The following is a 12456-nucleotide window of genomic DNA, read 5'->3' on the forward strand; positions in this document are numbered from 1 at the left end:
AAGCCAGTCAAAAGTATCTTTTTTGCCTCTCCTCACACTTTTACCCAGATCACTTATGTAAAGCATCTTGCAAAGAGGTAGGGGGAAACAAGGCAAATTATAAGTGATTAATCACAACTGAATAGCTTTGAAAAGTCCAAGACTTAGCAGGGGGAAGGGGAGACAATGTGTCATTGAGGTTTCTGTCTTACCGCATGACAAAATCTGCTTGATCTATTTGTTTGCCGCAGCCGCTTTTTTTCAGGATCCCACCATTTCCCACCACGGAGCATTTCTTCAGTGGCAGCTGGAAGGGAGTAGCCTAGCAACACAAAACAAGGACCGGTTTTACAGAGGAGAACACATGCATCTTTGTAGCAGCCGCTGCTGGAAAACCCGAGGAGCTGGCAGGACTCAAAGTGACGAAAGAAAAGGGAGAATTAGGAGCTAGGGAAAAAAAAAAAAAAAAAGTAGAGAAATTAGCTGGTAAGTAGACATAGGACGATTTTTATCCTTACTCCCCACACCAGGACACAACATATGTGATACAGAAGATAACATCTCTGCAAAACCAAAACTGCCGAAAGTCCTGATGCATATACTGACCAAGCCAGACAGGTGAGAATGAGCCTTCTATGCAAGCTGCAGGGACACAGTGGAAATAAGACAACCAGGCAAAAAATAAATTAAATTTAAAAAATCCATGAAAGTGACCTTCCTGAACTGATATACAAAAGACAGCTCTGAGGAAGAGAGGAAGGAAGGAATAGGGAATAAGGTGATGACAGCAAGGCATTAGGAATCAGGAGTCACCTTGGCTCCCTCCATGGTTGTGTCACTGGGATGAGTCACTCCAAAGCCTTAAGCAAAGGTATTTAGAGCTTGACAGCGGCTCCTTAAACACTCAGCTGCCCAGACACAGCATAAATTAAAATTAGAAAGGGATCATTTTAAATAAGGACCTCTTGTAGCCACTTTGCAATGCATAAAAATGAAAGGTCAAATTGTTCTGCTATCCTATGCATCAAACACAGTAATAAATGAGATATGTGTAGTCTTCTTCATTCCAGAGGATCTCAGAACTATGGGTAGGACATCTTCCTGCCAGCCCCAAGTCATTCACCCCTAGTGAGGTTGGAACAGTCATTTAAACAACACACAGTGCAGCCTATCTTTTTTTTCAAAAAGGTGTTGAAAAGACCTGTGAATTTAAAGCAGTGTGATTTAGTCACAGAATGGAATTTGTCTACAATACAAAAGTTAATATTCTCCACATAGAAAAAAATTGTGCAGGGATTTTTTATTTATCAAACCTGTCAAAACCTGACTTTTCAGTTGAGACACAAGTTACTGCACAGGCCTCAGAGAACGCAGATGCCATGACGACAGGATGTAGCATCACAAAACAATTCTCCTCTTCAGGAGGATGAGGTAGAATGGCAGCAGCACTTGCCCTCACTCAGTGTACCGAGTGACATCTAACATTGTGTCATGTATTCACCAGCCATTGCAACAGTGTACATGGCCCAGAAAACAGACCCAGCGTTACAGCACAAAGTTTGAATTTGTTAGGAGCTATTTCTACTGTCGTTTCTTCCTTAGATTTATTTGCTTTATCTTCTTTTCTCAGCAAACTAGATTCCATTCAGCTAGTATAAAGCCACAATCTGCCTTCTAATGAAAAACGTGAAAGCATTCTGCTTATCCTAGTTCTGGATTAAAATATACTAAAGCAGAAAAATAAATTTTAGTTTCCTGAGGCCTCCCCACAATTAGGAACCCAGTGACAGCACAACAGAACAATACTAAGTATGCAGCTGCATTCTTGTTCTGCATCTGCCTTCTCAAGAACATTTTTTAATTTACACAGTTATTGAACTAGGAGAATATCTTGATATTCAAAGCACATCTTATCTCTGAGGTGACACTGACCAAATGAGAGCTCCCATAATCAGCAAAGACAGGGGGTAGGGAGGATGGGAATCAGAGGAAATGTACAAGTGATTTGTTTTATAAATAACAGTACCTTTCTTATTCAGAATATATCCAAGTTCCTTCTAAGACAGCTAGTTATACAAAGACAAGGCTGTGACAAATCACAGACAAAGGCAGAAGCCATTAAGTCTTGCTTTCAAGAGCTGTGGACACTCTGTCACATAAATTCTGTGGCTTTAGTACATGTCGAGTGGCATTAGACCCCCCAAATAAACATTTAGGAGCTACTAAATGCTTCAAAAATCCATGAGTTGCAAACAGCCTTTGCTGTTGCTTGAGTGAGATGACTTGCTGTCCTTCAAGGGAGGCTAATATCCTGTTATGATAAAATTAGTTGTCATTTGCATACATGCTTTTGTTTCCAAAAGCATGTGAGGCTTTGAAACTCTTGTCCTTCAGAGAGTCCAAGGAATAAAAGAACAAGATCAGGGCTGCCAGGATGATTTGAGAAAGCCAAAGGAAAGTAAAAGGGGCAGATAAAGTGACCATAGTGGTTGTCCCTCTGCCTAACCTGTGAAGAAATCCACTTGCTCTATGGACATAGGAGGAAAACCAGACTGAACACAGCTCTCTCTGAAGCGCCACCATGCCCACAAGAGCTCACAGAAGCATTTGCCTCCACCAGCAAAGTACTGAAAATTCAGGATGTGGCACAGACATCAGACAGGGCTTACACAGCACTGTTTAGCTTAAAATGTTCAATGGATGCATTTTCCAGGGGACCATATGTAGAAGCTTCCTACAAACGTTATGCAAAAGACCTAGTTCCAGTATCATAACAGGGTGGAGAGGTGGTTGTGAAGGGCTAAGGATTAAGTGTTCCCGCTGCTTGGTGGGATTTCAGCTGCTTTGAACTTAATGAAGAGCAATTGCTTAGGATGACCTGGCAGAAACCTGCATTTGTTATCTTGCATGTGATTTTTCTTCAAACATTTAAATCAGGAATCAGTATTATTGCTGAGACTTCAGGGACATTTCAGGAACTCTACCCTGAGCCTCTTTGTCCAAACAAACTGCCTGGTCATACACAAATCATACAAGTCTTTAAGCCAACTGTCGCCCATAAGCAACTATGAAAAATATGGCTCCTTTTCATCCCTACAAAAGGCATTTCTCTTTTCCCCTCTTTCAAAGGAACAGGCTCCCAGGCTTTGAAATTGTTAGGAAATCACCATCCTGGAACATATATATATACATATATACATATATACATATATACATATATACATATATACATATATACATATATACATATATACATATATACATATATACATATATACATATATACATATATACATATATACATATATATATACACACCGAGCCCACTGTAGAATGTTAGAATGGCACACTTTCCTCCTCTCCACAGCCAAAAAATGCTGATGGGGCAGGTAGCACAGAGGCTCTTCAAAGCTGAAATGCTGCGGGCTTCATTCTGTGACTTTCCATAAGCATTATCCTTTGGGCTGCCCAAAATATGAGGTGCAGACAGGTTAAGCAAAATTGCAACATAACCAAAAGGAAGCTCCAGCCCTAACAAACAGTAGAATTACTCAGTTTATTACTAGCTTTCCGCACCACTACTAGGCTTTCAAGATGTTTCTCTGCATCCTCTTACTGCTTCTACTACTGGCTTGTCAGGGTATGCACTGTGAATTTAATGCTGAATTTAATATTTAATTATCAAAACCTGGAGTTATTTTTTCCTTTAAGGGTTAAAAAAAAAAAAAAAATGGACTCCAGTAATGATTTGTTTCCTCATAAAAGTGATCTTATGTTATCTTCATGGTGTGGGTGATCTGCCTTCAAATTTTTTGAACATTATGTTGGGGTTGAAGAGTTAGTAGAATGCCACAACTTTCTGCAGAATTGAACCAGTTTTATTTTTTTGTAAAATAGACTTGGGCATTACGTGTAATTACAGTAAGACATAATTTTCAATCAAGAATGTTACATTTTCAAGGTGATGGTGCTCTTTGGAGATAATACTATATGGTAAACCCAAGTTTGCTTCTAGGTTTCTATTACCAGCAAAATATGTTTAATGGGACTTAGAAAAATCTTCTCATGCTTTCCTTCTTTACCTCCCACAGTGTAACTCTTTGATAGGCAAATTGTCGGTTCGTAGTTAGCAGCATAGAAGTTCTCACATTGTGGTAACCCAGCTGTCATTTATGCTAAATGCTCACAAAAAGATCAGTTGTTTTTCTCCTTACAATTCTAAGCTGGCCTTACAAATGCTAGCTTTGGACAGTAACATTGTAACAAAAGCATTTCCATTAATATTAGCTTCCTGAAACTCTGTTATTTTCATTGTCAACACATTTGTTATTTTCTTCATTCATAAAATTTTCATGAGCAGCCAGAGTCTTGTGGGTGGACTAGAAAAAATAGCACAACATCAGTTCATCTAGTGTAATAGAGAAAATGTAAAAATAAATGACCAACTCATCCCTACTTTTAAGCCGTCACTACCACAAAATTTACAAATACTGTTAACTAAAAACACCTTGCACAATGGAAATAAACAGGATGAAATCCCTTTAAATGTTAAAAATCATTTTAGAAAAGATTCTTAAGATGGGTTTTAAAAGGCATCTCCAAACAAAGCAGTGACAGAAAGGCCCCATTGTCTCATTTTCCCTGGTTTCAAACAATGAAACTCCATTGATAATCAATGAAGACGTTCTAGTTCATATTCATGTAAATGAAAGAAGAACCTGCACACCCCCCTGTGTTGCCCTCCCTCTGCCCCCTGCCCCGTGAATTCAGTGACAAATAAGCACACAAAGCAAGAGATTAAAGACTCCCAATTGAATATAGGACTAATTTAACAAAGCATCTACCCAGCAATTCACTGATTAGTTTCATCATTCATCTAAGCAGAAATAAATCATTGTCATCAGTTAAAAGAACATTGCACAGTACTAACAAAATATAATTTATTTTAGATAATGCTACTCTCATTCACTTTGATTTCATTGTTAGGTTGTTAATGCATTAATTTTTGCCCACTCCCTGCCAAAGATTTAATCAGCAACCAATTCCTTACTGGAAAAACAGAAAAAATTACAGTATTCAGCCTCTGATTTAATGCTGAAGATGTCAAAAACATTGAAAACACTGAGAACATAAATCAGAATTTTATTTTTTTTTAAATAAGCCTTTTTGAATTTGCAAGAGATGCTGTGATTTTACCGTCGGTTTTGAGAAGGCAGCATCCTGATGAGAAGAGCATTGTTATACTGATTTTCCTAAGGAGCCAGCAAAACGCTGAGAGTTAATGGAAGCCAAACTGAGTTATTAATAAAACATTTGCTTGCACCTTTGCATAAGGAAGCAGCTGATGCTTTAAAGGATAAGTCTCCATGTGTCAGCCACAGGTAATGTGGCATTGGTTTTTACACTGTCAGACACGGTGGGGTGGCAAATCCTCCTCCTTCTTTGTTTACAAATCATCTTCGGTCTGATGGGCCTTTTGTTCCTCCTGCAGAGCTGTCAAGACATGACAGCTTGAGGCAACCAGCTCCAAAGAAACATCAATGTTAGGCGCTGGGTATTCTCTATAGGGGAATGTGGAAGGTGGCAATGGTTCCCTGCATTTCCTAAAAGAGAGAGGACTTTTCAGTCCACCTCCCACACTATGCCACTGTAGGGAGACAGATGATGTTCCTCTCTCCGTCCTTTAGAAATAATTGTTGTTATCTTGGGAAAATAAGTGTTTTCATAAAAAAAATGCTCAGGGTTAGGGCTCGGCGTTTCTTTTAGTGAAAACTGAATATTCTGAAAAATAAGATGGACTTTTTTTCAGGAAGATTTCCTTTAAAATTGGCTGCACTGTTATCTAAAAGGTCTTGCATGTAGCAATTCATAACTTCAGACACTTTATTTCATACACCTATTTTCAGTCTGGTCTCTCTTTTTGTAGTTATTGATTGAAATAATGACACAAAGTTTGAAATGCATATAAAATCTTAACAGTAATTTAGAACTCATTTTTGTATAAAGAAACAGAAAAAACATGGGTTAGAATGAAAGTGCCTGTGTATGAATGCTGGAAAGAGCGAAAATCTTTACCATATCATAAATCTTGAACAAATGTTGCTGGCTGCAAGATACATGCATTATAACATATTAGGAAACCACTTTACCAGCAGATTTATTGAATGCCATATAATTCCTATATTTTTTGTGTTCACACAAAGCTGTATTAAAAAAGCACATTAGTGAAACTGTTGACAACTGTATTTCATGTGTGCAAGTTCTATCAGAATCACAGTGTATGGTCCACTGAGACTTGCTAAACATTTGCATTAGCTACAACTCATACAAAATTCTCTATATTCCACTAACTATAATGAGTAAAATGTCAAGCAAGATGCAACCCAAACCTTGCCTCTATGGTAATGCCATCACAAAGCAGAGGGATAGGTATAAACACACTTAGAGTCATTTTGTGGAACAGATCAGAATGAAGCCCCTGCCAGACTGATCCCAGGTCTGGAGCACACTGCCCTGTTTGTGTACAATAATTACGAGCACCAACAAATAAGCTGGGCATGGTTTTTCAAATTCTGGACGTGGATACTACCAAACCCCAATATTTTATTACAAAGCAATTATTATAGGAAGAAACTGTGACAGTGACTGACTATGAAATCCCTCGAAGAGTTAAGAAAGCAATGAAAGCAATCTTAAAAATTAACCTCCAGCTACCTTATTTCTTTTTTTTTTTTTTTTTTTTTTTTTTAATAGTTTCCCTGTTCCACAAAGGCACTGCCGACTAACAAATTTTGAAACGTGAAGCTGGTTGCTCGTACAAAAGTGGTCCAGGTGGGGCAAGCTCCTCTATAGTACGATGTAAGCCTGTCTCACTCATGACAGCAGTATCTTTATAAAGGATTTAAGTGGAATTAAACATTCACGCTCATGTAAATTTTGTGCTCTTCACAAATACGTACTCCAGCTGGTATTGTTTTTCATGAGATTAACATCTCATGAAATAATTATATGGAGACACAGGGCTGCAAAAGACCAATTAGGAGACTGAATGCATTGCTCTGTGGCTGCAGGAAATCGTCTTATGTCCAAAAAGATACCTGAGATATTAACTGCAGAGCAACCACACACAAAAGAGAGAATGCTTTGCAACATACCTGCATATTCACATAAAACACAGAGTACCAGTAACTAGCTGGCAGTCACTTTTAGTTCAAGCTATACTTTAAGTAGGAACTTCAAAACAGTGTGTTCTCTAATAGCTTTCCACCCAGCGTGAAGTCACTACAAGTGAGTACTTGCTGTGAATGAAAAGAACATTTCAAATTGCTGCTGTGGCATTTAATTCAATGCAACTGGTCTTCATACAGCCAGGATAACACAGTGTGGGGATTATGGAATAATTAAAAAAAAAAAAAAAAAAACCAACACATTTGGGGAGTGTTACGGTTTATATTAGAAAACAGACTTTTGATGGTATATCATAAACAGTACTTTTGAAGAGGAATGCTCTGGGAAGGTGAAGAGACATAGCAGACAAGGAGAGATCAATGGGTGGGAAATTCCAAAGTTCTGGAAGATTTCTGGATCCAAACTTTATGGCCTGCAATGTGCTAGGACCCCAAAATTTGGATTAAAAAGGAGAAAAAGGAAATACTGTTTTATGATTAACCAGAAAAAGTAATTCAACCTACTGGAGGTGGGGAGGTTGTCACTTATTCTGGAAGATGTTACAGCTTTCAACATTTTCAGAATGGGGAGACCTCAAGAAAGATTTAAGCTTCCTTCCAAATAACTGCATTCAGATGTTCCATGGAGCAACCCAGTCCCATGTAAACTCAGAAAATGGAAAAATAATGTACAAATTTCTTGAAAAACAGCTTGGCCAGAATTTGTAAATAATTGCGTCTTGGTTTCCCTACACACCTTCTCACACACTTGAATAGCTCACTTGATTTTTATTTTTTTTTTTTTTAATCCTGTGTGGTAACAAGGATAAACTTTATAGGTTGAATCACTAAACCTTGTTTACAGCCACAGAATCACTCAGTAAATCCTTCCCTTTACTTGACCATATGCCATGCTGAGCTTAAAGGAAAATGCCATACATTGTGTGGGATTCTCAGCCCTGCTCTTCTTTGCCAGCACCTCCTGAGATAAGACACACAACACCTTCCCACTTTTATTTCAACTGATTCAGACTTAAATGCTCACACTGTACAGCGTTTACACACCAGGCAGAAATTTAGCTCCTGGTTCATTGGCTTTCTGTGGCGGAAACACATTCAGACACACTATGTATCCCAGTGGTTAATACTGCACTATGCTGAATGCTTAGCAGCAAACACTTATCTTTTGGGCTCAGAGACCTAACTTGCAGATGCTGCTTCTGAAGATTTTGTCCATCCTTCACTTTTCCCTGCTCTTTTCTTAATCTGCTCCAAGTCTAGAAGTCCAGAAGAGAAAAAGCTAAGTATATCAAACTGTATATGCCAGGGTTGCGTTGATACGATGCTCTAAGCTTCAGTCAAAAAAAGTATATTGAAGCGTTTTTAAATTTTGACTAGATATGTCATGGAAATAAAGGTAAGCACAAATCACTTCAGAGGGGAAAACTATGTTTTTAACATCATGGATGCCTATTAAGAGTAGTTAAGAGTAGTTACTATTTTAATAAGAGTTTAATGACTTATTCTGCAAGCCTCGGAAAATGCGTATGCTTATACAACTTTTAAATTCATCTCCTGCATGGCAGTATATAATTTCATAGCTGAGGAAGTTAATGTACATAGGTGCACCCTTTAACTTTCAGGCACAGAAGCTTTTGTTCACTACTATAGTCCAGTTGGAGAAATGTAGACAGAAAATAAATATGATTGTCCAGTGACAATGTCCTCCAATTCTGACTGTACTTCCTCAGCAATTTTAGGATGAAGAGCAGCAACAAGCTGCAACCAAACCAGAACAGGGAAAATTGCAGGGTATGTGCATACATATGCCTGGTGTAAGAATATGTAGAAAATGAATTCTGATGTTGAATTAGTTTCTTGTGAGAGTGTGGAACAACACACAGTCAAAAAATATAGGAAAATTCTTGCAAATTTTGCAAGACCAACTATTGTTCCGTAAGGGGTACTACTTAGTTTTCCAGCTTTACAAAGGATTTCTCAACACACTTTTATATATAGATGCAAGGCTATTGCCAGGACCATTCCACAATCACACAGTTCCTAAGCATTTTAAGATAAATACTAACCCTGCAGAACTGATACAGGATGAATGTTTCAACAATCGCATGAGCAGAATACAATTGTGAAATGCAACAATAGCCTGCATTGAACATAGGTGGGGGTATGAAAGGCAGGAGGACTCTGAAGGTGTCAAGACACTCATCTGCATGGATGTGGTTGATTTACTAAAAAGCTCATCCAGCTACAGAAACACAAAGTTCTCCAAAATCTTATTAGCAGCACACAGCATATGCAATAAATAAGGTTAGTTTCAGCTCATAAAAAAATATAAAGAGCTTCCAATTCTACTTGTGTAAAAGACAATAACACTGAAACAAAGGAATGGCTCTCTGAATCCCTGAGGGCCCTCTGATCCTACTGATATGAATAAGGAGTTGCAGCAAAGGAAATTAATCCACTTATACAGGCACCAAAATATGGATTTAGTTATCATCTGATAGAAAAGATTTGGCTTTTATTTCTTAGGCTGTCTTAAAAGCAATACACTTCCATTTAGCTAGAATATTAAACAATGAGCTTCTACAAGGAAAAGATCCACTAATAAGAAATATTTCTTGCCTTTGCTTTATCTCTAAATTGTTCAGATGAATCAACAACATCTATTGAGAATCACTAGTTAAAAAGACATCAAGGACAACTAGCAAGGATTGATCTCTCTAGGAAATTGCAGTTAGAATTTGAGTGGGGTTTAAACACAGATTGATTTCTGACAGCATGAAAGCACAATTAGCTTTCTTTAATACTCACAGAAATATTTTTTTTTTCTTCTCTACTAATAAGAAAAATTAAACCTCTCAAGAAAGATTCAATTACAGATAAGGAGGAAATATCTTACTATTTTAAGACAAATTTTGGACTTTGAAAATTCCAAATTTTACAATACAGATGCGGATTTATATACCAATCTTTCTTTCAGTAAAATCCAAAGAATCCTCTCTGATTCTCTGCTGCAGATAAGCAGCAAAGGGAACCACAACAGTGACAGGTTAGCTAGGAAACATTTTAGAGGCTCTGATGTTTTAACGTGTCTGCAATAGTTTGTGGATAATGATTGGACAAAAAGCCTTATGATATTAGGGTGCCTAGAAACATTAAAAAAATCCAACATGTAGTATTATATTACAGATGCAGTGAGTTCATTTAAATGCACTACTGAATTGGATGAAACAACAGCATGAATCTAGAGAAGTGGGCAATCACTTTTTTCGCCTCCCATAGCACACGGGAAATCCAAACACATAAAATGCACTAAGAAATAAGAAACTGTTTGAGGAATCAATAAATGTACCCAGGTCCAAAGAGCTATTATATCTGGGCCAGGTCAGGAGCCTGCATCAATCAATATATCCTACATCTTTAGCCTGTCCTTATCCACAAACCTAGATGGCATGGGAATTGGCTCACATAACTAACAATACAAGCAAAGTTGACCCCATAAGAGTGGAAAAGCAAATAATAGTATGCAAAGAAAATAACAGAAACAAATGTAAAGAGTGCATGTAAAGCAAGGGTATAGATCTTCATTTGGAATACTATCTTTCTTTAAGGCAGTCTTTCTGTAGAAAAGTAGAGTCAGTGTTAAAAGACCTTGCTGAAAAGTAAAAAAAGGTGGTTAACAGCATAATAGAATTTACATATGAGTGACTATCAAATTGTTTCAAAAGGAATGTTTACCAAAAAGGAAACCAAAACCAGAAGTTTAGGGGGAAGGCTGTCACAATTACAGAATCAATTCAGTTTCTATGTATTTTTCCAGTAATGAAAACAAAACTCCTTAAAATTAATAGTATTTCACATAGAGGTATGAGAGTAATTAATGAACTTATTTTAATAACTTATCATAAACTGATTTGAATAAACAACTATCATTTCTATATTGATAACAAAACAGTAGTGTAAGATTAAAATGGGGAAAAGTGTCATTTCATTATATAAGGGTGTTGATTCCCCAAAAAGCAAACAGAAAGTGTCATTTGTTGCAAGCCTACACAAAATTGAATTTGGAACTAGCCCCTCTACAAAGACCACAGCAAAACAGGGAGGCTAAGCTTCAGGGATTGAACCCAGCGTAAGACTGAAGTTGCAGTAGTGCAGTGTACACAGCAGAATCTGAAAAGGACAAGTGAAGTTAAATTGTACATACTGAGGCAACTGCAAACCCACTGAAAGGCAATGCAAACCAAAATTTATTTCACATAAAGAGATGCCTTGGTGTTTCCTTTGGTTCTGGCATCATATAATCCAGGTACTTCAGTCCAACTTCCTGCTCCAGGCAGAGTCACCCATGAAAATTGGTCAACACATGCTGTTTCTTACATGCCTCAGTGTCTCTGGATCAGTCAGGCAGTCTTTGTTAACTCGCTGGATTGTTTCATCGGCTGGTGCCCGGCTGTTCAGGCCCCGGCCCGGGCCGCGGGTCAGGACCCTGGACAGCTCCATGAGCAGGTCAGCACCCTGGACAGCTCCGGGCAGTCCCCGCCCCAAACTGGTGCTGCGAGGCCGCGGGAACCGCCTCGGGGACTCGCCGAGATTATTTCGGTTCATGTAATATGAAGTACGAGCCTTCAGGGCTCGGTTTTCACTTGAAGAATTACAGTAATAAGGAACTGTGTGCCTCTATGAGACACCACTTCATATTTTTTCATAGACCTTGAGTATCCTGTTGCTCTGAGCGACTACAACCCTGTTATACTTGATGGCCCATTTTCAGCATATCTTGTTCATGTCATTCACATTCTACTTCCCATTTCATTTGGTTAAAAACAAAACAAAACAAATCAAAACAAAAAAAACAAACCAAAACCAAACAAAACAACGACAAAACCAAAACACACACACACAGACCAAAAAAAAAAAAAAAAAACCAAAAAAAAACCACCACCAAACAAAACACCACAAAAAAACACAAAACAAAACAAAACAATACACTCTTAGAGGTATAATTGCATTCGCTGAGTGAAGAGGTTAAAAAAAAAAAAAAAAAGGATGTGTTGTCCTCTGTCAAAGGTTGCAATTTGGAGAAGACAATGTCAAAAGTTTTAATAAACTGCAACTCTCTTCTGCCAGCTGAACAAACCACCACAGAAATCAAGAGTAGGCACTAAGACATCTTTTCTTTTAATATGTTGTTAGACCTGACAAATAGTTTTTCAGCTTTCTACTAAGTTTAAAAGAACCTTATTTTTCACTAAAAACTACTCCCACACCAAAAGCAAATCCAGGGCGAACT

At 37.9% G+C, this 12456-nt stretch overlaps 1 protein-coding gene across 3 annotated transcripts in view; it reads right to left on the reverse strand.

The window, feature by feature from the left end:
- Window positions 1–12456, reverse strand: part of ST8SIA1 (ST8 alpha-N-acetyl-neuraminide alpha-2,8-sialyltransferase 1) — a 147826-nt gene that overhangs the window by 70380 nt on the left and 64990 nt on the right. For all 3 annotated transcript variants that reach the window (XM_082054867.1, XM_082054869.1, XM_082054868.1), the window contains exon 3: window positions 192–301. In XM_082054867.1, the coding sequence (XP_081910993.1) occupies window positions 192–301 (110 nt within the window). The remainder of the gene's footprint in view (window positions 1–191; window positions 302–12456) is intronic.

Source organism: Streptopelia decaocto (assembly GCF_964273445.1).
Source record: "Streptopelia decaocto genome assembly, chromosome: 1".
In the NCBI taxonomy this organism is placed as follows: Eukaryota; Metazoa; Chordata; class Aves; order Columbiformes; family Columbidae; genus Streptopelia; species Streptopelia decaocto.